This window comes from Engystomops pustulosus, chromosome 1, assembly GCF_040894005.1.
Source record: "Engystomops pustulosus chromosome 1, aEngPut4.maternal, whole genome shotgun sequence".
Classification (NCBI taxonomy): domain Eukaryota; kingdom Metazoa; phylum Chordata; class Amphibia; order Anura; family Leptodactylidae; genus Engystomops; species Engystomops pustulosus.
In genome coordinates, this window is record NC_092411.1 from 240,440,424 (window position 1) to 240,466,971 (window position 26,548).

The following is a 26,548-nucleotide window of genomic DNA, read 5'->3' on the forward strand; positions in this document are numbered from 1 at the left end:
TAGAGTAATACGCTACTTCTCCACAAATGTGGGATGTAAAGAAATAATAGGTTTCTGCTTCATGCATAGTTGGGAGATAAACTGCAGGAAGTATAAGGAGACTGCTACATCACAACTCAATAGTGAAAGGGCAAGCAACAACAATGCACAGATTATGCACAGCAACTGCAAAAAGAGTAAAACCCAATAAACACTTACTGATATGTTGCTAAATATATCACCAGAAATGCAGTCTTCTTTCTGTAATTGTGGTTTGTCATAGGGGACATCAATAAGTCCATTCTGCTCCGTATTATCCGGCCCCATGTGTGCACCATTCACAGCACCAGTCTTTGAAATGGTCTTTGCCTTGTCTCCTCTGTGTTCTGCCCCTCTGGATCCAGTTGCACTGGTTAATACAGCAGCTGATCCAAGTGTACGTGTTGAATTAGTAGAACTTACTCTCTCAATCTCATCCTGTGTCTGCTTCAACAACGCCGTTCTGGGAACTTTACCTGAAGCATATTTTGTATGGGTTGGGGCATGTGCAGGTTGGCCAGAGAAGAGCTGCTTATTAATTGGTTGCTTCTGAGATTTAGCAACAGCAGCCTCTGTCTTCAGGTCCTGATCAGGAACAGGTTTTTTCTTTAAGGTTTTGATGGAAGCAGGAGCCCGAGGAGATGCTATAGGTGAAGAGACATTAGAATGAGACTGCGGGGACCTTGGAGAAGGTTTCAAAAGGGATGGAGGGCAATCCTTTGTGATTAATGCAGGTCTACTAAGGACTTTTGCCTTTACATTTCTAAAGTTCGGTTTAGGAAAGGTAACCACTTCATTTTTCTTTACTTTTGGAACAGGTTGTACTGTAGCTGGTTTCCTTGTAGCCGGTTTTACTGTAGCGTTCCCACAGGTAGATTTAACAGTTTCTAAAGCTCTTCCTCGATTAACATCCTTTATCAAATCTGGAATTTTGGGGTTATCAATCTGCCCAATATCATCTAGAACAGGAACAGAGAAGGTCATATTTTTAGACTCGGGCAACGGAGTAGAAGTGTATGTCTTGATATTCGTTTGGGCACAGGGACTAGAAATCAAGAAAGTGTCCTCACAGTTGTGCCCAGTTAGGCTTGCTAACAAATCTTTTGACTCTGTGCTTAGTGATTGTGTTTCAGTAGAGAACTTCACAGAGCTGGTGTCTTCAGCTTGAACTCCATTTACATTTTTGGTTTCAATGTCACTTTCCTCTATACATAAAGCTGGATTTACGGTTTCAGTTTTAGGAGCAGGGCAGAGGTCATTTTTGTTTAAATCTTTTACTTCTATTACAAGGTCAACATTGTTTATAGCCTGGACAAATTTTTCATTGCTCTCTTTAGGTGTATTGCCTGAAGTCACATTTGTGTCGGTAGCATGGCCTAAACTTTCTGCATTCATCTTGTTCAGCACCATTTCTTTGGAATCTGTATTACGTGGAGGCACTTCAAAATAACTCAAGTTTTTATTGGACAGTTCATTACTCTGACAGCTACCAGGGATATTGTTGGTCCATTTAAAGGACCCTGAAAACACTTCAATGGAAGCATTTGGTAACATTGAACCTTCTAGTAAAGAAGCACTCATTGGCTTTTCAGAGCTACTAGAAACCAGGCTGTTTTTCCTCATACACTCTGCATTACTAAAGTCCCATGACATAGACAACAAGGTCAGCGTTGGTTGCTCTGTGTCCTTGCAATTGGAAAAGGGAGCACACGTCTCCATCTGCTCATTATGAACATTCTCACAGGGCTCATCAGTACGTTTTAAAGTGAACCGTGAAGTTTCCAAAGACTCCATTTTCCTACATTGTGCTTCATTTGTCTTATGTATACAAGGCATTGAATCATCTTCAATATCCAGGTTATTGTGCTCATTCTTTAAAGAAACAGGATTTGTGGATTGCTGAGGTTGAGAAGGCAAAAGGATTTTACTGGGGAATGAGCCAATTTGTTCGGAAGATTTCTTACCAATATAATCAACAGTTTCTTCCAGATCTGCATCTGAAGTTTTTGTGAGGAGGTCGTCATAAGACAATTCACGTTGAGCAGGCAAAAGGATCTTAGAACAGATTTTTTTAGACGATTCCTTATTAACATAATCCATGTCAATCCATGTATCCTCAAGTTCTGCTTTTATATTCCCTGAATTTTTTTTGGCCATGCATCCATCAAGTTGCTTGTTTCTATAGTCCACAGTATCCTCCAGCTCCAGTTCATTATGATTCTCCAGTAGGGATTCACTACCATCTTCATAGCCGATAGCAACAGTGGGTGCGTTGGAGTTAAGGTTTTGCTCACATTTTGAGCACCCAGCGTTCTTCTCTGCGTTAGCATTTCCATTATCACTATTTAACAACTTTGAGTCAAATTCAATCCTAGTTGATTTTTCTACATTATCCAAATTCATCCTGATGCCTTCCAGCTTTGAACATGTCAGTCAGGGCATTTCAATAGAGAGAATAATCTACAATGAAGAGCAAAACCGATGCCTTGATGAAGGCAGAATGGAAGCAAAGATGGCCCATGCAAAGATCTATCCAGCAGGTTAGAGATAGAATGTTGAAATCTGTAAGAAAAAAATAAAGCAAATAATAGGATCAGATCATGGAAGGCATCAAAATTAAATATACTTTTAATAAAACTTATACTGGTCTACACTATTGGAAGGCTCAACTAAAGTTTCCAGATAATTAATATTTATTGCAACTTGAAACTTTCCTTTGGTAACCAGTCTCATTTTCTCACAAAGACGAGTCGCATAAAAACACAACTGTTACGTCACAACATGTTCCAATAGGTTTGACAATAGCAACCGGATTTGTTTGTTTGGCAACCTCACTGGTTATATTTACATTGGTCTTATCAGAACCCACAACTTTATGTAAGAACAAGAATAGAAAGCAAAGATGTCTAGGGGAGGATTTACACTGCCCAAGTACCAGGCTTCCATCGGTACTTATTTGTATTAGCCATTTAGACAGATTGAGTAACGATTTACAATGTGGATCTATATTCCCCTTTCACTTAGTGTAATTTATGACTTGTGTAAATAGGGCTTTTGCTGCACAGCATTTTCAACAACTGTGCGCTTTTTATACTGCATAATAACAGAATATGACCGTAATGGCTCATACATATCACAACGACAGGCATGTTTGGCAGTATTACAAAACTGAGGGCAGTTTCAGATGATAGTGGTTGGTTCATGAATCTTTTCAATGGACCGACCACATTGCAGTAAATGGACCTACATACATCAGTGATACATGATGCAAGGAGGGCCTTCTTTTCCAACAGGATTGCATATATCATCATGATGCTTGGAAGCCCCTCCCATCAGTCTGTGAAATCTAGCCCATGCATGGTCCGACCACTGTTGTGTGCCTCTTTTCTACATCAGAGGAGACCTTCTATAGATCAGATACATCCCATAGCATAAATATGACCTGAGCAGAAAATTCCGGATTTCGGTTGCAGCTTTTAGCCATGCCTAAAGGAGAAGGCTGGATTTCCACCCTTGTAATACTAACAGTAAGGGGAATCCTGCACATTCTATACCCACAGCAAAAATCAAATAAAGCCCATTTCACTCACTTAATGCAGGACTTGCATTAAACACCAACCCATTGTAGACATGCATGTGTGCAAAAAAAAAAAAAAAAGCATTACAATATAAATTCAAGTGCAATGCGTTTTTTCACTGATCCATTGCTATAGAAAAGATTTACATGTATGTTGTATGCACAGTAAAAACTGACTAAACTCCAATAGAAAATGTCAATTATTTACTGACCAAACCCGAATAGACTTTGCTGAAACTCTGCAACGCTCATGTGAAAGGGGCCCCACTGTCACAGCCTACGGAATAGGATTGGTTTAAAACCTATCCATTATGCAGATTGTGCTATTTGCCGCAACAATTTTGCCATGCCACCCCCAGCTTTGAACAGGATTCCCGGAAGCTAGCCAATTATTGTAGAGAAAATAAACAAAAAAACAAAATCAAGATTATGCACAATACTACAGATGGATATTGGAAGGGTAGGGCAACCAATTCCTTCAAGACCCCTTAAGCTCAAACCTTTAAAACATGGCATGCTACCAAAGTACACCATATAGAAGTGCCCTATAGGAGCAAGTAACCAGCATTATGGTAAATACAGCGGATATACTTTTTTTTAAAAACCAAAATATTCAAAAAAAAGAAAACCAAGAAGTAGCACAATGCATGCTAAAAGTCAATTAACAAGGATTCAAAATAACCTAAAGGCAACCCAAAGAACAACTCGTCACATCAGAAAGCTTTACCAATTATCCCATTAAAGAATTCTTAGAAGGGCAAGTGTCATTACAAAACCCTTCAGCTAAGCTTCATGGACACATTCTGTGCTTCACATTCTGGAGAAAATACTGTGTAATGTATTAGAGATGGAAAATTGCAGTTGGCTGGCAAAGGGGTGCACTGGTTTACATCAAGGTAGGAGTCACTGAGGTCTATAAAGACATCAGCCAACTGCACGTACAAGCATTGTTTTGCTTATCCCCTTAATGTCTTGGCCTTTTTCGTTTTTCTGTTTTTTGCTTCAAGTCTTTAAAAATCCATAAATTATTTTTCCATATACATAGCTGTAGGAGGGCTAGTTTTGTAGTTATACTTTCCAGTGACAGCATTTAATATTCCATGCTGTGTACTGGGAAGATGGAAGACAAAATTCCAAATGAAATTGGCGAGAAAAAAAAAAAAAAAAAAAAAGGATTTGCACAATTTTCTTGTGGACTGTGTATTCTTAACTAACTTTTGATACCTCCTCTTTATTCCTGTAGTTGGTACAATCATGGGGATACCAAATATGGGCAATAATTATTAAATAGATTTTATAAAAATTAAACATTTGGAAAAAAAAAAAAGTCTTCATTTTGCCATCTTCTGTCATTAATAACTTTCATTCTTCGATGTACGGAGTCATTTAAGGTTTTTTTTTTTAGTTCTAGGGAAAGGTGGCGATTTGAACTTTTACAATGTTACAGATATTCACAAATGAAAGGTCCTGTGGTCTTATAAAGCGGCTGCTTTATAAGACATGCTTTAAATGTGTTTTTTTCTGCTGCGGATGCAGTCTTGAGCTTGATTATGGTACGGTAATTTTGCATAAAAAAACATTTATCAGGGCTTATACACCAAGAAACTCATGTGGAAGCTCTAAAACAATCACAATGTGTGCCACCCGGCCTTGCGATTATTATCCCCTTTATGCCAAAGGGGCACGGAGGGGTGTGAAGGGTGGTGTTGTCGGCTGAGTAAGGGGAAGTCTTGGGGACCTGCGCAGCCGCTATAACTTGCGATTTTTTACAGAGCATAGAAATGTATGCTGCACGGCCACCCTGCCGGATACATCAGTAGCCTAAGCTGGGGCAGGGATTTTATCCTACACCAGAACTCATGAAGTCTTCCCCCAATATGTCAGCTTCTCGTTTTAATGAAGACTCTCGCCCACAAGTTTCCACACTTAATGTTGCTATAGTAATATTCTCATAAAAATAGCTGACAAATATTGAAGAAAAAGACTACAGAAATATATTCTACAGCAAATTTATGAAACAGGTTTTGTTTTTACTACTTTTTCCAAAGGGTGCTACATTTTCAAGTACACTGGGAAAATAAATAAATTAAGAAGGGAAAATGTTTAACATAGGAGCCAAGACATACACTGTGAATGCAATAATACTACAACTACTATGTACCCTTGGAACCAAGACAAGCTAGATTTTCCATAAAAAAACTACAATTTGAGTGACTCAAACATCAAGTCAAATGATTTTAGAAGGGCAGCGCTTAAAATAATATAAGAAAAAGGAACTGAGCACATGGCAAAGTCATCATCAGTACAAGGAAAAGTCTTAAAATAACAATTTTTTTCCAGGAGTTGAATTGACTGAGTAACACTGCAACTTCTCTGGACAGTGCTAGAAAACGCCTGAGCTCAACTTTTATAATACAGCGTTTGCCTGAAAATAATAGTGTCTTATATTAAATTTCGCTCTTAAAAAAAAGGGGGAGGTCTTATTTTTCCATGACCAAGAATTCATATTTATTGAACAAAAAAAAAAAAAAAAAAAAAAAAAAAAACCAATATACTATAGTCATGTCATGACATGCATCAGCACATAAACATCTGAATAGAGCCTTGTGACCATTTACATGTACAATGATCTATGGTACATTTAACGATCCCAGTCGTCTTTTTATTTAAAGACCATTATATCAACCACTTCTCAAACACCTTTATAACTCTCCAAACGCTGAATTTCATAGTGTTCCATTTCTATTGGAATCATTGGCCCCAATCTCTCAGGTTTACGATAGCACTCTTCTTAAATGACCGCTTCTTGTCCAGGTTGCCGCTTGTAGCGCATTTGCAGCGCAATAGTCAGCGATTCTATCCCACGATATCCGATGACTGCCGCTAGGTCTTATTTTCAGGGGAGGACTTATTTTGCAGGGAAACAATGTAATCAGGCAGTTCACAAACATGCAGAGTGCATGCCAGACCATTTTAATGTTTAGGGTAAAGAGCAGGTTCTTAAAAAGACATCTACCACCAGGATGAAGGATTGTAAAGCAAGCACACCGACAGGTCTAAATACAGCCTGTTCGTAACATAACCCGTTTGGCAGGCTGTTACAGATGGATGATATTATTTATTAATAGGGTTTTCAAGCTTGGAGATGCCCACACTCTAGGGCAGTGGTGGAGAACCTATGGCACTGGTGCCAGAGGTGGCACTCAGACCCTTCTATATGGGCACCCTTGCCTTCACCCCAGGACAGGGTTTGCCAGACAGGGCTCAATGCTCTTTTCATTCCCAGGATCCTAGAAGGAAGCTACAATGATGATCCAAACTACTTCTCCTTCTTTCTACTGTATTGGTGTCCTCAGTTGCCTATACAATTTAAACATGTCATAGAGCAGGGAGTAATAAAGTTACGCCTAAATCGCTACATTGGCACTTTGTGAAAAAAATGTGGGTTTTGGTTGTAGTTTGGGCACTTGGTGTCTAAAAAGGTTTGCCGTCACTGCTCTAGGGACTTCAAGAGAACTATATTCTATGTCCACCAAACTACTAACCCCCTAGTGATGTTTGCACAATAAAGATAATTTTTAACCCTTTTACTTCACAATTTTACTTAGTTTTATTGCAGTTTTAGCTCCCATCACTCCCTGGCAAAATCCCAGGGTGTGGGTGGGGACTCTAAGCAAACACATTGGGGCAGATTTGTCAAGCTGTCTGAAAGTCAGAATATTTCTAGTTGCCCGTGGGAGCCAGCTCCCCTTTAAAATATTCATGAACCTGGTAAAATGAAAGCTGAGCTGTCATTGGTTGTAGGGCAGCTAGAAATATTGTGACTTTCAGACAGCTTGATAAATCTTCCCCATTATGATCTATGTAGTTCGGTGTGCTGACAATGTGATTATACTATCAGGGTACAGGCTTATATACACTTTCAGTACCTTCTGAACATTGTGTCTCATCTGACAAAAAGAAAGAGGAGACAGATTAGAGGTGATGATACATGACACAATAACAGTTAGCTGTGCTACATCTCTGCTATTCCACAACACACTACTACATCTGTTGTGCCTTCCTCCCCCTTCCCCGATAAAGAACTTATCTGCCTGTAGCTTTACACTCCTCAAGCTGATGCCGGCAGGAACTCAGTGTCTGCGTCAGTAAGAGCTCCATCCTGGAATGGGCTAGAGGCAGAGAGCAAGACAAAAATCTCAGCTGCATGGCCATCACACAGAAATCCAAGATGGCTTCCCCAACCCCAAGTTAAAAGCTACAGGGTCGTGTCTAGGGGGCAACTTAAATTGTGTACACTAGGACTGATAGAGAAAGGTTGGAATTAGATCTGTGGAATGAGAAGTTTTTGGTAACAAGGAATTAAAGAATGTGTTATTTTGTTTTCCTACATTTAAGTACATCAAGTACATTTAAGAAATTTGTCTTCGTGGGAATGTCCCTTTAAAGATGGGTTTCTTATATTAAGTATGACATCAGTTTGTTTCTAGGTACTATAGAACAAAAGACAGAGGCACCTGAAGAGACGCTCCACCTGCAGCAAATATGAGTCTCCTCTGCACATTTTCACACAACTATGGAGATTTTTTTTTTTCAAATGTAAATGGCCAAGAATTCACATAAAGGAGGGATATCTAAAAAGAAGATTTCATACCACAGCATATGATGGTAGTAGTATAGTGGGGTAAAATCTGGTGGCAAGTTCCCTTCAGCCACGCTAGGTCCCTCTTCGTAGTTTAGATTACATATCTACAACATCATGCTGGATCAATTTGCAATAAAAAAAAAATTAAAAAAAAAATATGTCACTACAAAATTTTGCATTTCACCAGAACAGTAAAAATTTGAGGGTCCTTACAAAGGGGATAAGAGAAAATACTACAATAGTTCGGATTGGTGTTCAACCAAATTTCTTCCCTGTGAGGAGCCCATTTATTTGTACTGGTGTGACGTCTCATTACTGTCATTTTCTTAGTTTAATAATGAATGCATTGGCTGTAGCGATGAAATGTAAACACTACGTTTTAACTAGAGGACTATGTAACATGATCACACACAATGCAAACCTTTGCATTAGGCATATTGGCTTCAGTAGGCATTGTAATTGCAAACCTCATGAATGATTCATTCATTCATTGGATATCTGAGCAGACAAGGGACCTCTCCTATTGTGGAAGAGCCAAGAAAATAAGACAAAAGACAAGCCTATTCACCCTGTGCCCAAGCATGCCCCACCACAGCTCAGACCCAGGTGGTTTAATGCAGACACGAAGTAGCAACAGAATTACATATTTCTTTCATCTCTCACAATAGACGACGCCAAGATGAGAAAATCAGAAGCAACCTTCATAATATTTAGTTAGGAATCTTATTGGCATCAACAGAGTGGACCTTTATCATTATGGTATCATCATGTGTCGAAAATAATTTAACTTTATGTCAAGTTTTAGAAGGATAAAAATAAACCAAAGTACCACTGCTAACACGTATTTTAGAGCTGGTTACATGTATTCTCTCCAAGTATCTAAGATGACAAGACCATCAGAAAGCAGGTGAACTGCCATTAAATTACTACAGCAAAGACAGGACAACTAACCCAAACCAACCATGAAAATGTAAGATACCACATTTCTACATAGAACCTGTTTAATATACATGAAATAATGGATTTATCCTACCAGATGTGTCCAGGACAAGCGTCTCACGTCTCAATCCTTTCTCCCCTCTCATGGGATGTAGACATTACCAGCTCATACATCAATATGCCCATCTCATCACCAGGCCTCAGAATTATCAGACCTCAAAGAGGAGTCAGGTTATTGAATCACTAAGTCTTTGTTACTACTTATGGGTCATCAAACACATACCTTCCCAGGATTAGGAGTTGTCCAGCAGTTGTTAGTCTATGAGCAGTCAGGTTTACGTCACATGTAATGACACATGTGGAGAAGGACATGGCTTCGTCATTAGCATATAAACTATTAAATGTGGCATCTGGGGATTTGCTAAACCTGCTTCAGGACAAAAGCATCTGATTATAGGGAAAGGGCAAGCGGCACAAGGAGAAAGGCTACTACAGGTCAATCCCAATGCAACACTACAGAGTTCTCAACCAGGACATTGCAAGTGAAGAGGTACTATGTACCTTCTGCAGGGTTCACTTATCTTATTAGGCATTATTATGTTCTACCAAGAAGCCTATAAATAGAAAGTTACACTGTAATAAAAGCTTCACCAGACAGGTTCTACACATGCACATCTTCTAGATTTCTTGCTACATGACAAACAAGACAATTCCAAGACTCAGTTCACACCTGGGGTTTCTGTTACAATCTCCGTTTCAGGAGAGGGTAATGGAAACCAAGAACGGAAGCTGAACTGAAAGTCATCCATTTACTTCAATGTACGAAAGGTTGCCTTCATCACACTTCCATTTTTTTCATTATTTGATAACTGAAGGGGGGACGGAACCCGCCAAATGCAGATGTGAACTCAGCCCTAGTTAATTTTAATGCAACCAACATCCTTAAACTTATAAAACTAAAACACAGGCAGCCAGAGTGATGAATAACCCTATTTTACTTAATCCCTGTGAAACAATTACGGTAACTTCAATAGGGAAGAATAGCAACAACTTACCATGAACAAGAAACTGGTTCTCTCTAGAATAAAGACATATTTTCAGCCTAAAATGTTTATTTTACATGGACCTGGTAATAATTTACTAGAGTCACCTGCTGTAGAGGTAGGACATTACAGTCTATGCCACGTGAAACTACAACTCAGCAAAAACACAACTCACAGGCTTGTAGTGAATGTTTGGAAAAAAATTTATATAATACATTAGGAAGGTTATTGTTAGCGCTGTTGCTTTTCTAGGGTTGTGCATTGGAATATGAGCAGAGACAATAGCTGTAGGGAGTTTGTGCATAAGCATCAGTGTTCACTATAAAATTTTACTCTTTAGTACTTCCATTGCACATAACATTTAAATGGATATTCTGGGAACATGAACGTCTGATACAAAAAAACCCATACAGGCGGTCCCCGGGTTACATACAAGATAGGGACTGTAGGTATGTACGTCGGATCTGGTGTATTTTATAAATGTACAGTAACGCCAGACAATATTTTTTTTGTTTTATATGACAGGCAACTGTGCACAAGCATGTCAAGTTGGTTTTGACGCTTGTGCTCCTGTTCAGATTGAACTTCACTTATTGCCCCTGTGACATTTGCATTTTTAATTTTTAAAAAAAAAAAACAGCGCTTCTGTGCCCATACAGAAGAAGCAGCTGGTATCGCCGACCGCGTCCTTAGTTACCACCGCCGAGATCGCGATACTGCTGCCATCACTAAGGACGTCCTTAGTGATGACAGCAGTATCGTGATCTCGGCGGAGGTCACCAAGGTCGGCGATACCAGCTGCTTCTTCTGTATAGGCACAGAAGCGCTGTACAAGCCACGACCGCGTCCTTAGTTACCTACTCCGAGATCGCGTTACTGCTGCCATCACTAAGGACGTGGTCGCAGTCCTTAGTTACAGCCACCCTCCGCCGAGATCGCTGAAGCGCTTCTACAGGGCACAGAACTTAGGACAGTATCTGCAATCTGAGTTACGGGCCACTCCTAGATACAAACGGGGCTCTCAGCTGCGCATGCGCAGGCCAGGACCCCGTTCGTATCTACGGGTTGTTCGTAACTCGGAACCGCGCAAGTCGGGAACTGCCTGTATTGCTATAAATAAATGAATATAACAAAACTCATTGTTATAATTCACGAAATAAAGCTTAAATAGTTTGTTTTTACGATTCACAAAATGTTATGGGTTTTCTACAGTAGGTGGAGTAATCACCAAGATGACCACCACTGGAAACTACAAGTCCCATGATCCTTTAGTTTAAGTAACACCTACATCTTATGCTCTGCTCCCAGTGATGTAACAGACTGTCCTGCTCTGTTACCATAGTAATGATGTGTAACTGCCATCACTGCACATTGCCTCACTGAGATGACTTCTCACCACAAGATTGACAACCAACTATAGCCATACTTCGTGATCACCACATAACCGCAGGTGCAGGACATTGTGACCAGTGGCCATCTTCTGTCCTGTGTCTGCTCCATGCGGTGAATATCAATGGACTGATTAAAGGGCCAGTAGCATTTTAACTCTTCATTACAGTTTACAGTTCAACAGCATTTTTCTGCTAAGGGGAGCAAAGTTTTAAACAACCAATCAGATTTTAGCTTATATTTTAAGGACCTATATGAATTATGCTTATTCATGAAATACCCCCTTTAAAATATAATGCAGATTTTCCACCCTCAAATTTCAGAAACAAATCTGTTACAAGTTATCATACCTTTATTAGGCTTGGGCTCTGGTCGTCTGAAAAACAGACTATGTAACTAGTGGACATCTGTTCTGAGTACTAATGGTTTTGGTTCACAATAACTGAAGACCCAACGTTGATGTCATGGTACTAGGGTGGCATCCAGCACTTCAGTCATGACAAACAAACAATCTATGGAGCAAGTAGGCTTATGGTAACCACCCAAGACCAGATTATTTTAGGGAAGCGGCATCAGTTGTGTATTAACCCCAATCCTTATACACCATAAATTTGTTTGAGACAAGTGAAATCTTATTTGTGACAGTGGACCAGGTAGTTTTGCAATTTGAAGAAGTAAATCCAGATAGGATACGGTGATGTCTCGTGCACACAATTTCTGTAGCAGATTTTGAGGGTGTGTCTTTGGCCTCAGATTCTGCTTAGAAATCCTCCTTGTGAATATATCCCCCCCCCCACACACACAATGATTGACAGTCTCTTGTGTACACTCATTAATACGAGGGAAGCTGCCAATTACCCTGTGTGGGCAGTGTAAGCAGTATACACAATCAGAGCTATATAAATTTATACAGAACATATTTCAGCTTCTCACAATATGTCACTTTCACACATGTAATTTTAATCCACAGTAACAGCGGTCATAGCCCAAACTTGAATGTCAAATCATTTACACTACATCCATCATAAAATGTGTGCTCGACTTACAGGGGGTTTCCAGACCAAAAGTATTGATAACATATGCATAAACTCATCTAGGAAACAGAAAGCTCCTTTTTTTCTGTGTAGTATTCAGACCAGGCAAGGCTGGCACCAGGCATACCCGGGGAAGTGCCTGACTGGTAGGCCTATGGGCCTACTGAATCATGGAACCAGCCCAGAGACCAGGTAACAAACCACTTCACATTCATATTAATGGTAGCCAACGACAAGGAGAATGGAGTCATTTACAGTTTCGGCACGGATGATGCAAGGAATCCTGCTTCTTAGCAGTGTGGTCGATTCCACATGGTCCAAGTTCATTGTCTATGCTGCTCAATCACTCCTCAGTCCCTACCTTTGTGCTCGTGTGCAACTCCTCCCTCCAGCTCCTTCACTCACACAAGGAAAGAGCACACAAGGGTGAGCTGATATGAGTGGGGAAGGGAGGAGTTGTACAGGAACACGAATATGGGGGCTGAGAGCTGTGAGTGAGCAGCACAGACAAGTCACACTTTTTTTTTTTAAATGCATCCAAAGCAAACCATAGGATTCTGTCAGGAAGCCAGGTAGGTTAGAACACAGAATTATATTACAAATGCTTAAAGAAGGCAGAACGGCATCTTTGCAATGCAGGTATATTGAGCTTCTGCTACTGGTCTTGTGAAAATAAGATTGCTGTTCAAAAGGTTCCCTTTAAGAACATTTCCTTTGAAATTGCCAAATAGCATGATAACTATAGCTAAAGACTAATTTTAACAAATGTGAACTAAGCTGACACTGAGCACAAGATTAATTAGATTGAGATCTATCAATACATTATTGAATTTGTTGTGACCTAAAATAATCACAGAGGGCAACTGGTGACTCTCGGGAATTTTTTTTTAATTCAACACTTATTTAGGAGGCTTTTCTTTGCGTTTTCTCTTCATTTCAATAGCAGTAAGCACTTTTCTAGCAGTCAGTACAATGGGTTAAAACCCAGGAATTGTAGAGACTGCTCTCAGTTTGTGACTACTATAAAGGCAAGAATTATCTTCAAGGTTATCTTATGAAGTAAGTGGATGATAGTAATTAAAAGACAACTGTATTTCTTCAGAGAAAGCCTGTAAGCACTGCATGCAATGTTTGCCCAAAAACTGCATTAACAAAGATTTCCATAGTTTATTAATAAGTAACTTACCTAAATATAAGAGAAGGCAAGTGTGCAAGAGTGTGTAAGGGAATGCAGATCTCACATGAGGTTATACTAAGCAGCTCTAAATAAAGTCTAAACCATTTACTGAGATTCATGTAAAATTTCAGACCCCAGCGAATGGAAAAATAATTTGGCCATGGCCCATCTTTACACAGAGTCAGCAGTGGGACCACCACTGAAGCCAAACAGAATATGAGAACCCATTCTCTGTTCACACTTATAAAAAGACAATTCTAAAATGAAATTATATTTAGTGAAAGGGGCATTTTAAGATGCATCATATGTCCTTAAGATTGGCGGAAAGGGTACTACATTTTCTTATATGATAAGTTTTTGGAGTTGCTTGGGGTTAAACATTTCTCTATCCAGTAATGTGATGCCAAACTGAAAAACACTTATCTGGCACAGGTACAAAACAAAAAAGGCCATACAAAAGTGTAACCCCCACCCCCCCTCAAGTAACTAACATTTAATTAAAAAAATTTTTCCAAAAGCCTATACTTTATAATTGGAGCCATCCTATCTATAGCCAAGCATGCAAGGCAGTGCTCCGATTCTGCAGAACTTTAGTATCTGCGTAGATTCTGCTCCGACTTGCTCTTGCAGTACATTACAAAGCAAGTTCTTGTTGGAGAGTGCAGAAGCCTCCAGCACCCTTCCATTGTGTCCGCTTATAGGTAGGAAGCTGGGATGGGAGGTTATACACTTCACCAATCAGGACGGTGTGTTCCCTCTCTCGAGCACAACATTCCAGTTAGTGCTGACCGAGCCAAGTGTTGATGAGGATTAGAATAGAAGTGAGACAGCGTCATTGGCACATCACTACATGCAGAGGAGAAAAATAAAAAAAATATCCACATGCTAAACTATAGAGGCTGAAAAGACATAGGCTACATGCTTAATCTGCAAGTTGGAAGTACTGCATTATGATCCCAGAAACCCCTCCTCTCAGATTTCCCATTATTTATATAGTGCAGCAATGTATATCACTCACACATCAATCCTAGTCTCCAGTGAGGTTCACAATTTTGTTTGTAGAGCAAGAAAAGCCAAGATGATTCCTTTCAATATCCAAGCCCATAAAAGCAGGCAGGAAAACACTTTATGATCTGTGTATAATCTAAAGACATCCTAGGCTTAAAGGTGTTTAGACGATCACGTTGCCTTACGAGATTTAGAAAACATCCTATCCAACTATGCCCTTTGTTAGTTTGTCTGCCCTCTACAGACAAGAGGCTTGTACAGGAACTCTAAACGTCCTGCAGATCCTCCTGCGGGGCTTTAAGATTAAATAGATTCTTAAATTCATTTCCTCTGACTGTACTCTTGCTAGAAGGAATGGTAAAGTCTACTCACCTTCCCTCCCGGGATGTCTTTGCCGGACACACAAAAGAAGTCTTCAGTGGTTACCAGAAAGTCCCCCTCCTCTGCAATCACTGATGCTCCATGGCAGAGGTACTGCAGTATTTCCAGCTCTGGAGAACGTTTCACAAGGCACTTTCCAAGGCAGCAGTGTGCAGGCGAAGCTTATAGACTTGCTCCAGGATTATAGAGGAATTTCCTTATAAACCGCTGCCAGTGTTTAGTCATCCCCTCTGCCAGATCGTTCACTACATGCTTAGCCCTTGGTTAGATGAAAACCATCAGGTTTTCTATCCCAGGATCAAGGTCCACAGGGATGTGCAGCACAAAGCTGCATGACAAAAGTGGGCAATGCTGAGCCTCTCGTTGCTGGACAAAGGGGGTGGAACTAGAACGCAGGCATGTCAGCATTCCCAGTTGCTTAGCAATGGCTATGAACATTCGGAAGGAAAGCATGAATGAAAGAGGAACGGGAGAAAAAGTTTGAAGAGATGATGATAAAGGGCGGGATGACATTTCATCCTTATGCTCTTTGCAGGAGACCACCAGCGCTCAGGCTTCTTAGTCAACGGTGTCTAATTATAATCTGCCTTGTACTGTCTTGTAAAGAGGGCGCACGCTAAGCATTTTCACCTACCACAAATGTGGAGAACACTTGGCATAGCAAAGAGACTGCGTTATTACACAAGAGAAAGTAGAGGATTTCAAGAGTATAATTAATGCCTACCACACAGTACAACCCTGTCCTTGTGTACATCTGGGACAGAAACCACAAAAATCATTAGGGAGAAATAGGACTGCTGGAATATTAATTCATTTATTTATTATTAACATCCAAAAAATCTCAAACTTCATACAAACACTTCAATAATATAAACAAACTAATTTATACAAAATGTGTAGCGGAGAAAAATGTATGAATTTACACAAGTCTGGATGAACAGACATTTATGTAGGTAATTGTGAGCTAAATTTTTACAAATAATATTTTCACCCCCTCTCTGGTATGGTGCCGCAATATAGGAAAAATTGTGCGTCCGGATCTCAGTACCCCTTACATTCCAATGCAAGGGACCTAACAGTTTTCAAACAGGCACTTTTTCGGAGCACTATAAAAAAAAAAACAGGGTCTTGGCAGAATACATAGAAGTTTATTTTTAGCGTCAATAAATATCCGAAAAGGTTGACACCCGCAGTTTACATATTTCAATATAAAATAGCAAGGAAAAAAAAGTTGGCGCAGCAGACAGGATATTTTACGGAAGGCACATTAGTGTCTAGGGGACAGAAGGTGAATGAAAGACCTTATGTACTACTTGCATTTTTGGTTTCTGTTACACACTTCTTAAAACAGAAGGTAACGAAAAGCCGCATGGAAAGATGCAGGTGTAAACATCTACGTGGGTTTTAAAAAAAAAAAATATATAAATATTATTGAATTAATATATCTGGGATTAGTATTCAATACCAGAATTGTGGTGGTTTGGGTGTTTAGCAAAGACAAAGTTTAAAAACAAAAAAAAAATGTAAATACAAGTTATATGTGGGTACATCTATCTATTCACTTGTGCATTAATTCTTTCAATCAACCGATAATTCTAAGATAGATTATAGAATCACCTGAAGTATAGGTCAATAATGTCCAACATGGGTCCATATTCTAGTTCAACCACACGGAGGATGTTCATGCAAACTGATCTGCAAATTCTACAGAGGATTTATACCCATCCCAGAAAGCGCACATCATGTACATGATAAGTTTGAAGTGACATTAATGTTACTGTAAGCTTTAGCAGATTTTCTATGTGCAGAATATCTGCCCAATTTCTGAATTGTAAATATCTACCATTAAAGTAATAAAAAAAAAAACTTAACCAAAGTGTCAGTAACTTTTAAATTAATTCAGTAGCACACAAAAAAAGTTTATCTTTGAGAAAACCACTTTCTTGTCCACTCGCACAGGGGCGTAACTACAGTGGTAGCAGTTGCTATGGGGCCCACAGTTTCAGGGGGGGCCAGCATCAGACATGACACACTAATGAATAGAGGATGTGCACCATTATATACATATTATGCTGCACATTGTACAGCATAATATGTTTATAACAGTACACAGCATGAATTGGCAGCTCACATAAGAAATGTCAGGGGAGAGAGAGGAACAGCAGAACGACAGGAATAGGGATCTCTTTTCTAATTCCTGCCATGTAGCTACTGGGACACATCTGTGTAAGTGTATAAATTTATATATCTGTGCATAAATGTGTGAATAATTGTATAAATTTGTATCAGAGTATACAAATCTGTATATTTTCCAATGGGTACAGGGATCCCATTCATAAGTCTCTCCTAGTTACGGCCCTGCACTGTCTCCATCCTAATCTACTTTGCTTTCAAAAGGTCTGTTGAATTCCATCTAGCTAGGAAGATGGACAGAAGTTTACAGGTGTAACATTAAAAGGGAAGATCTATGGAGAGAGGAGTGAGGTGTTAGCAATTCACAACAGTAAAATTTCCACCCCCAGCTGGAATTCAACAGCAAACTCAGACAAGGCAGATGACAGCTGATGCGGGATGGGAAATGGAAGACTAAATCACATAAGATTTTAATAAATAAATCAGTTAAGTCTTCACTACTATAATGTTTTAACTGGACAAACAAACAAACACACATCATAATAAAAGTCAACTGAAACAGCTTTAGAGAAGCCCTTGTCTTGTTCAGATACAGAGCCATAGTGCTGCAATCAGCTGTTCCTACCATGTTCCTAGTCTACAGACTTAAGATCAGCACTCTGCTCCATATTCATAAAGGATAAAAAACAACTAATAGAACAGCCTAGTCAGCATATTACCTTCCTTCGCTGCTTCATTCCCCAAGAGCAAGGATGAAGACTGACATGAACACCTTACGTACAACCATAAGACCAGCAGTAGTCACAGATGCGGTCCCTTTAAGCAATTATCCCAGCATATACCACAATGTAAAATTATACCATGTAAATAGTGCATGCATGCCAGTGAATCAGGTTCTGCAATCATTACACAAGAGTGGACTTAGAGTGGAAAGTAAAGGAGGGGTGCGGTAAGCCGGGCCGTCACAGAGTAAAGTTCAGTAGCCTAGGGAAGCACGAAGGAGGAGCCGCCTCGGAGCATTATTTGAAAAAGCATTTCTGAAAACTTTGAAATTGAAATGACACAAAAGTAATCAAGGTAAAAGACTTGCGTGTCGTGTATGTAATAAGGCACACACAGCCCATACAAGGTTTCACATCCTCAGTAACTTTAGGAAACTTTGCAAACTTTCATTACATTCAGTAATGAGAACATTTGTAGAAGATCTTAACGAATAAAAAGGCTTCCTTTCTTTATCAGTCTCCTTTCCCTGGAATCAGTTGAGGGTCCTGATTATCATAGGATAAGTCAATATTATGGATTAAGAAAACACTTAAAACCGCTTTTTCATTTTTGGGTTTCTATTTTTTAGTCCCCACCTTCAAAAACTATAACTAACTTTTAACAGCAGTTAGTGTTATGCTTTATTGTGCAACGGCATATGATAAAGGATCCCACCCTCAATGTCCTGGAGGATCAAACAGGTGCCAGCCAAAACTACTCCATGCCCACCCACTCTGCTAGTGACCATGACCCTTCAACCCCCCCCCCTCCAGAGAATTTGCATTTATTTAAGTGATTCTACACCAGAAACTGCACTAATAAGTCTCCCCATAGAGCACAACAGAACAAGGCAGACACTTCGTTCTATAGATAGTTTTCTGGGCATGCTCTGTGCAGAACGGCATCCATGTGGCATACATTATCATTAGTAGATGCAATGACAGCGTTTTTCTAAAGTACAGTTCTTTTCTATCATTTTCAAATAGGATATGACATAGAAAATTGCCCCCATTTGGAAACAGTTTTTGAGTATGGATTTCTCTGTAAAAAATCTGCACTCTAAAGTATGGTGGATAAACGCGTATATAAACTGCAGTAGATATACTAAAAATAATTTATTTATTTTTTAGCCAACATTTCTCCTCGAGCTCTAGATTTAAGCTGCATTTTACAATAAATAAAGCAATTATATACAAGAATGTAGAGAGAGATATAAAATTATAACCAATAAAATCAATTAAGCAAACATGGAATAAAACTGGTGACATAGAAATAGGAGACTGAAGTTCTTATTTACTTGGGAAGCCACGTGGTCTGTGTTCAGGCACAGGGCCAGCACAACTATTAGCTGACAGCCATGTCACGTGACCACATACCATCCCGAGCAAACAGATCAGCGTAACCTGCTCTCTGAGTCTACTGCAAGATCATATGTAAATAGGGACAGTCAGATCGCAATCTCCAGGTCACCTAGATGTGAGGAGCTGGATTGTCAGCACTGCATTAATATTCAATGAGCTCGGATTGCACCTTACAGTAGAGCCATTCTCCATGTCTTCCATGCACACTCTCTTCCTCATAGCCTCTTGGCTGTATAAGTAGTGTGGTAAGCTTTGCTATGAAACCGCACAATATCACTGGGTGTTTATTTACAAAACTAAACCTCCTGGGTGATTTCTTAATATCCAGAGTTGTTCTGGGCACCTCCACAACAAGATACCATTGCGTGGCTGCAAAAAAGAAAAAAAAACAACAACAAAAAAAAAAAACTAAAGTTGAGAGAAAGTAGAAAGCAAAAAGATGTGGAGGGTGCTGGTACCTCAAGCATTTTATTTCCCCCCTACCCCATACTATAGAGACCACAGCGCAAGCACCTACCTGTCACTATAACCAATTTAAAACCCACTCCATGCCCCTCAGGTGGCGTAAGTGAGTAGGCAAGACGCAATTCCTGGACCATGGATCCATGAAGAAGGGGGGGGGGGGGGACAGAATTAAAGGGGTATTCCCATTTCAGCAAATGGTTATTTTTATGCTAATAAAAATGTTCTAATATACTTTCTGTATCAATTCTTCATGGTTTTCAAGATCTTTGCTTGCTGTTATTCTATAGAACGCTTCTATATTTGGTACTAGTGGACAGAAATTTGACCATGGTCACACAGGTGCACAGCTCATTATATCACAAAGAGTAATCAGAGCTGTAGGGTATAACGAGCCGTGCACCTGTGTAACCATGGTCAGATCTCTCTCCACTAGTAGTAAACACAGAAGTTTTTTATAGAATGACAGCAAGCAGAGATCTAGAAAACTGTTAGGAATTGATACAGAAAGTATATTGGAAAATGATATAACTATCATAAAAAGAATGACAAATTTTCTGTAATGGGAATACCCCTTTAAGAATAAAGGCTAAAGAGGGCCAGCTTGCCATCCTTGAAAATCATTGATGTGTGAATGAGCCCTAAAGACAACTTTGCCTAGGGGCTCCTGCATGTGGACTTTTGTGGGCAGAGGATGTAGTGCTCTTTTAATACCCCTTGGCTGGATGCCAGGGTGATGATGCTCTCCTCTCTCTATAACTCCTAACTATCATCTGTTATCTTTCTATATACATCTGTCTGTTTAACCATTTATCCATCTAACTTTTTGTCTATTGATTTTCTACCCTCACATCTACATTATTATCTATCCAGCCATCAATCGATCTATTCATATTTATCTTCTATCATCAAACTACCTTTTATCCGAGTCTCCTATAAAATGCTCCTGCAGTTCCACATTACAGATATGCAACATCCCCCACCAGGGCCTGGCCTTTTTTTGGGGCCTGGAGGCAGCCGTGGCCCAGAATACTGGAGTGGCCGGCGGTTGCAGCCTAAGCACGCCGATGTCACGGTGCTTGGTATGGGGACTGGAGGGCTGTCCTACAGCCTGGCAGGTCTCCAGCAGGTGGTGTGTGCAAGAAAGATGGAGGGAGAGGCTGATGTACTGGATCTCCATGGGGAAACCCCTTAATGTCTGTAATATATGACCCTGGGTAATGGATGGGGAGCCCTGGATACAGCAGTATCCAGGGATCAGACAGAGGCAATGTTGTGCAAAATAACTCACAGTTCTTTATTGGAACTGCAGGCAACGGCCTAAACAATCTTGTAACAGATTCCAGATTACTGGAGTGGTCATGAAGAGTGATCCTCAGGAGTAGTTCACCAGCCTAGTAGTAGATGCAGGCTGGGATGTAGCCGTGTCCAATCGTGGAAAGTTCAGTTTGTGTCCTGGGAGGAAGTACTATGTGCAGCACTAAAGGTGTGCTATACACTCTCTCTCTCTCTCTGTATGCCCCGTCTCTGATCACGGGCCTGTGCTCTCTAGTGAGAACTGGTGGTAAAGGGCCAAAAGCTAAGAGACTCTGCTCTGTGTAAGGGCCTTGGGCCTAAGAGACCTAGTCCCTCTCTGTCCAGGGGTTTTGTTAAACCCTGGTTAGGTGGTGGCTCACTCTCCAATCACACTCCAGCGTACATAAAGGAATACAATTGGTTGTCAATTCACATAACTTATCCCTTGCCTGGACAGGCAGTATCTACAGCTGATGTCTAATAATGACTGCATGATCCCTAAGGCGAGTTGTGCAGGCTCACCTGCTGGGGAGCTACAGATAAAGGGCCTCATTCACAAACACTCCTCTGCCGATGTGTTGGCAGGGGTGTTGCAGATACTTACCAACTACTGTTTGTAAACTACAAAGTGTTATTATTGTATAGGGCTAAAGCAGCCTCTTACTGACTGACTGTTCATAAAATAGTTTTATTTTGGGGCCCCACTTCAGCAATGTTCACAGGTAGCCTGTTTTACAGTAATACAACATTTCTATCTGGGTACACATATTTTCCAAAATGTTATTTTAGGGATTTCCAATGTGCAAAAGTGGAAATGTACAATATTTCCCACGAGGCCCTACTTCTACTCACATGTGACATATCCTCATACAGAGGTTATTCACCAGCACATGAAAGCCACAATGGGGGACATTTACTATGGCGTTTCCGCCAGTTTTGTGGCGCCCTCACCACATGTTCTGCTCTCAGACCTATTTATTAGCTGGCGGCGCCAGAAAAAATGCCTTTTTCCGTCTGCTCCGACTCTTCTCCGAAAAGGGGCGTGGCTTTGGCGGAGTGGAAACTCAGACACAATTAATATGTGTCGCAGCCCTTTTTTGGCGCTGTAAACTGGCGGAAAGTAGACCAAAAGAAAACTGGTCTAGCAGGGACTGTTGGACACATTTCTGGTGCTCGGGACAGATTTTGGTCCCGGGACAGAAAATGGTCTCGGCGCAAGAAATGTCTATGCACAGCTCCACAATATTAAATGTGTGTCTTCTTTCCCAGAGCAGGTCGGTAACAAAGCCAATGCAGACACCGACACTTTAAGTAAATGTCCCCCAATGTCTCCATATTGCTGACCAGTGCCGATGCCACACTTCAGTTTTCAGTGTGAAATAATTTGAGCCATCTCTCATGCCCCATTCAACCATCAAAAGAGGAACATTACTCACTCTACATGGAACTATAAAGTGTGTAATGTTATATAGAGTATTGATAGGACCCCTCTTATTTTAACCATACAAATATTGCAACTTTAGAAGTTAGAGGCACGACGTGGCTTTCCGAAATAAGTTTGCCACACTCTACTATGGGCAAAGTCTGGTACTTCAGTTTATTTCCATTCAAGTACATGGGGCTGGGATTCAATACTAGACAAAGCCAATGGATAAGAGCAGCACAGTTTATTGAAAAGTAGACACTTTACCATTCTAGAAATCAGCATAAATTAATACTTCAACTCTACTACAGTAATTGGGAAAATGAATAAGACTTATTGCCACTAAAATATTAGAATATACTATGCCCTATCCATGAGACAACCCAGTACACCCACAGACATTTATTTTTAATACAGACCACAGTGCAAGGTTCTTGCATTCACCATGAATAGTATGGTGTTGTGACCAAGTCTCAGTTATATATATAGCAATAACGAGTACTATGGAATGACAGGAAGATAAACACAGTGACATTGGCTGCAGCACCCTGGATATTCATAGAGGAGGGCAGCACATACAGCCAGGCTGACACACACAACAGTAATGTATACACTGGGATATCATAATCCAGCACTTATTATAGACAAGTCTTTATTTACTCCAGGAGTACGGTACTTTGAAACATTTTTTATGTGCACCAAGATAGAGGAGAAGACTGGGCATTGAAGGTGCACATTGAAGACCTATCCTCAGTTTGATAAGAGTCCTGGTTCGGATCCCCACAGCGTATTATGCATGTCATTGTTCGGTCCGCCGCTCACAAATAATTCTCCCATACAAGTACTGTCCAGCACTCAGGTGTCATACTACTATCACGAATGAGTTTCATCAAAGTTACTCAGAGCTGTGAAAATCTGACACAACCAGGATGACAAAAACTAATGGCTTGATAGCAGTAGGACTGAAATCTCACCAAAATTGTACAATTTAATGCTTGGTTCGTGGGTAATTGGCCTTAGGCAGTCAATGACTTGATAGTGCGGGTTTCACACACTTCTCTGAACACAGTACTAAACGTGGCGACTTTCTCTGATCTGGATTAAAGGACCATGAAAAACGTGTTATGTGAGCGTATCACAATAGATCATTGTGTCCGAGTTCTGTCCAATGTAGACCATGACTGCAGTACAAGAAAATTGCTCATGGGCAAGAGACCCATGTATCTGAATCCTTACATTTTTTTGTGAAGGTAAGGAAAAGCTTAACTTGACGTGGATAATAGGTCTAGGTTTGATATGCGCTCCCATCCTGGCCATTGTAACTTGACGTCAGCCCATTTATAGAACAGTGCAGGAAGCAATTCCTCCAGCACCATGAGCATGTGACATGAGGGGGGGTGGGGGGGGAAAGGACTAGTATAGGCCATGATCATAAATAAATACATATGTAACATACGTTAATCCTGGAAAATTGGGAATTCTTGTATAATGTTAGCGTGTAAGAAAAATGCACCAAACATAACATGGTCAGCTTGGTCAGGCACAAGTCAGTCGACATTAAAGCCTACAGCAATTCCACAACGTCAGCCATACAGGTGTTAACAAGCCTTACTTGAGAAAGTGAATGAACAGCCTGGAGTCAAGTGGAGCGAAAAGGCAATTCAGATTTTACAAATGATCGAGATCTGCAGAGCTTCTCGCATGAGATAACATGACAAGTGCTCTGCAGTTAAAGGGCAACAAGTGTACGGAAGACAAGAAAAGACAGGTCCACGGCATGCGGAGAACAGAGAAGATGATCTGCAGAACAAACTTGTTGGCATTACGGATTTCTATTTTGTAATAAAGATGACATGTAAATAAGCTTCAGTCACTAGAGTCCTACAGATCTACATTTCCCATCAACGGATAAAACAATTTGTTTATGACCAAAGACTGAAGCCATCTAAGGCAGCGGTCCCCAATAACCTCTATACTTCCAGCTTCCCAGCAGCGCTTCTATGCACACTGCCGGCACACACTATAATGCGCCCGATTATACCTTAGTATGTGCGCATAGGCAGAGTGCTTAGACACGCCTCTGTCCGTGCTGCCGGGAAGCCGCTGGGAGAAGAACCTGGAACTGCGGGTGCGCAGGAGGCCAGTATAGAATGGATTATTTTGGAGGGGACACTGCTGAGAACATTTCATTTAAAGGAAATCTACCATTTGATTTGATGCATTATGAAGCAAACATACCTTGAGAATGCTATAGCTACACTGATGTAGAATCATATCTTGTTTAATCCCTGAGCCTAGTGGTTTTGCTGAAAAAGCAATTATAAAATTATGCTAATGCGACTATTCTTCTGTGCCTGGCTCTGGAGTTTCTTCTCTCAAATTAAGTATGTACTGCGTTGTCCATAACAGGCAGAAGTAATCAATCACTGCACCATCACCCAGCTGCTGTGTATGAGTGATCTAGCTCAGGTTGATTAGTCCTGTCTGGACAGTTCAGAAAGCTCCGTGTGATGTATTTATCAACGGCAGGCTGAAGCAATCCAGCTTTCCCCAATGTCCTGACTGTTATAATTGGTTTTTTTTTCAGCAAAAACACTCAGGTCAGGGATTAAACAAGATATGTGCCTGAATCAGTGTAGCTAGAGCATTCTCAAGGTATGTTTGGTTCATAATGCATGAAATGAATTGGTAGATTTCCTTTAAGAGAAGGGGTTACTGTAAAAAAGAGGGGGTTCCATAAACAAAGCACTATAAAAGGGGCGGCTGCAGAAAAAGGAACATTTTAGATTTTTAAATTGATGCATAGGTGTATTATTTAATCTAGCTGCACACTACCAATTTACTTGCATTAGTTTCTAATAAAAATGCCTCAAGGCCCTCGTAACCACCCCTGTAAGACAAAAAATTGGGCTCAAATTTAAAGGGGTATTCTCGTCTGGGCACTCACATTCAGTTTCATTTATCTGCCATGTATAAACATTTCTTCAATTAGATGTTATTAAAAAAAATGTTCCTGAGTGAAGATAATTTCTCATAAATGAATTTCTCATTCTGTCCCTTAGAAATGAGATAGCTTCATCGGATACGGCCACGTCTGATAGATTGAGTGCATAAAGAAACAAAAGGTTATTGTATATAAAATGTCCGGGAGTTACTACATGTCGCACAGCCGTCTTGTGGTAATGATTGTTGAATCCAGGTGGTCCGGCAGGACTTTATAGCCCAAGTCTGGCCAGCGCTGCCAGAGTGACATGGTCGTAACCGAGGAAGCTATCTGCTTTCTAAGGGACAACATGGCTACATTTATGAGAAATTATCTTCACACAGGAGCATTTTTTTTATTAACATCCAATTGAAGAAATGTTTAAAGAAGGCAAACGAATTTAATTAAATGTAAATGCCCAGATGGGAAAACCCCTTTAACACTGTACATGTACAAAAATCCCACATTTAGTTAAAATACTACTGAAATGCAATTTTAAATGTCACTTTTACCTGAATATAATTTTTACCTAATACATATATTCATTTTAGTCTCTGCACAATGCACTCTACAACAATATATACAGTACCCCAAGCCATGTATATCAGGAAATCTTTAATAATAATAATAATAATAATAATAATAATAATAAATAATAATTAAAAAAAATGGAAATCTTACAATATGGCTGTATAATATAAAGATATATATCTTTAACCCAACAAGCTCTCTGCAGTATGTAGGGTGGTTACATCTACATCACTGCAAATTAATATTGCAGATGAAAGCAAATAATCTAGGAGGAGTAAACTGGGTGGCCATTGTCGAGGACTAAATTGGCTTTCACAAAGATTTATGCTCGGTCACTAACAGGTTAAACTTCGAAGCAAAAGCTGCGGTACAAAATTGAAGGTCTC

At 40.1% G+C, this 26,548-nt stretch overlaps 1 protein-coding gene across 6 annotated transcripts in view; it reads right to left on the reverse strand.

Moving 5' to 3' along the window:
- The window catches only part of MTUS1 (microtubule associated scaffold protein 1), a 129,059-nt gene that overhangs the window by 97,727 nt on the left and 4,784 nt on the right, over positions 1-26,548 (reverse strand). For 5 of the 6 annotated variants that reach the window (XM_072122343.1, XM_072122352.1, XM_072122361.1 and 2 more), the window contains exon 2: positions 199-2,580. In XM_072122343.1, coding sequence (XP_071978444.1) covers positions 199-2,421 — 2,223 coding nt within the window. In that variant the 5' untranslated portion in view covers positions 2,422-2,580. Of the gene's footprint in view, positions 1-198; positions 2,581-15,202; positions 15,574-26,548 lie in introns of those variants that run through there. The other variant, XM_072122337.1, reaches the window with a different exon arrangement.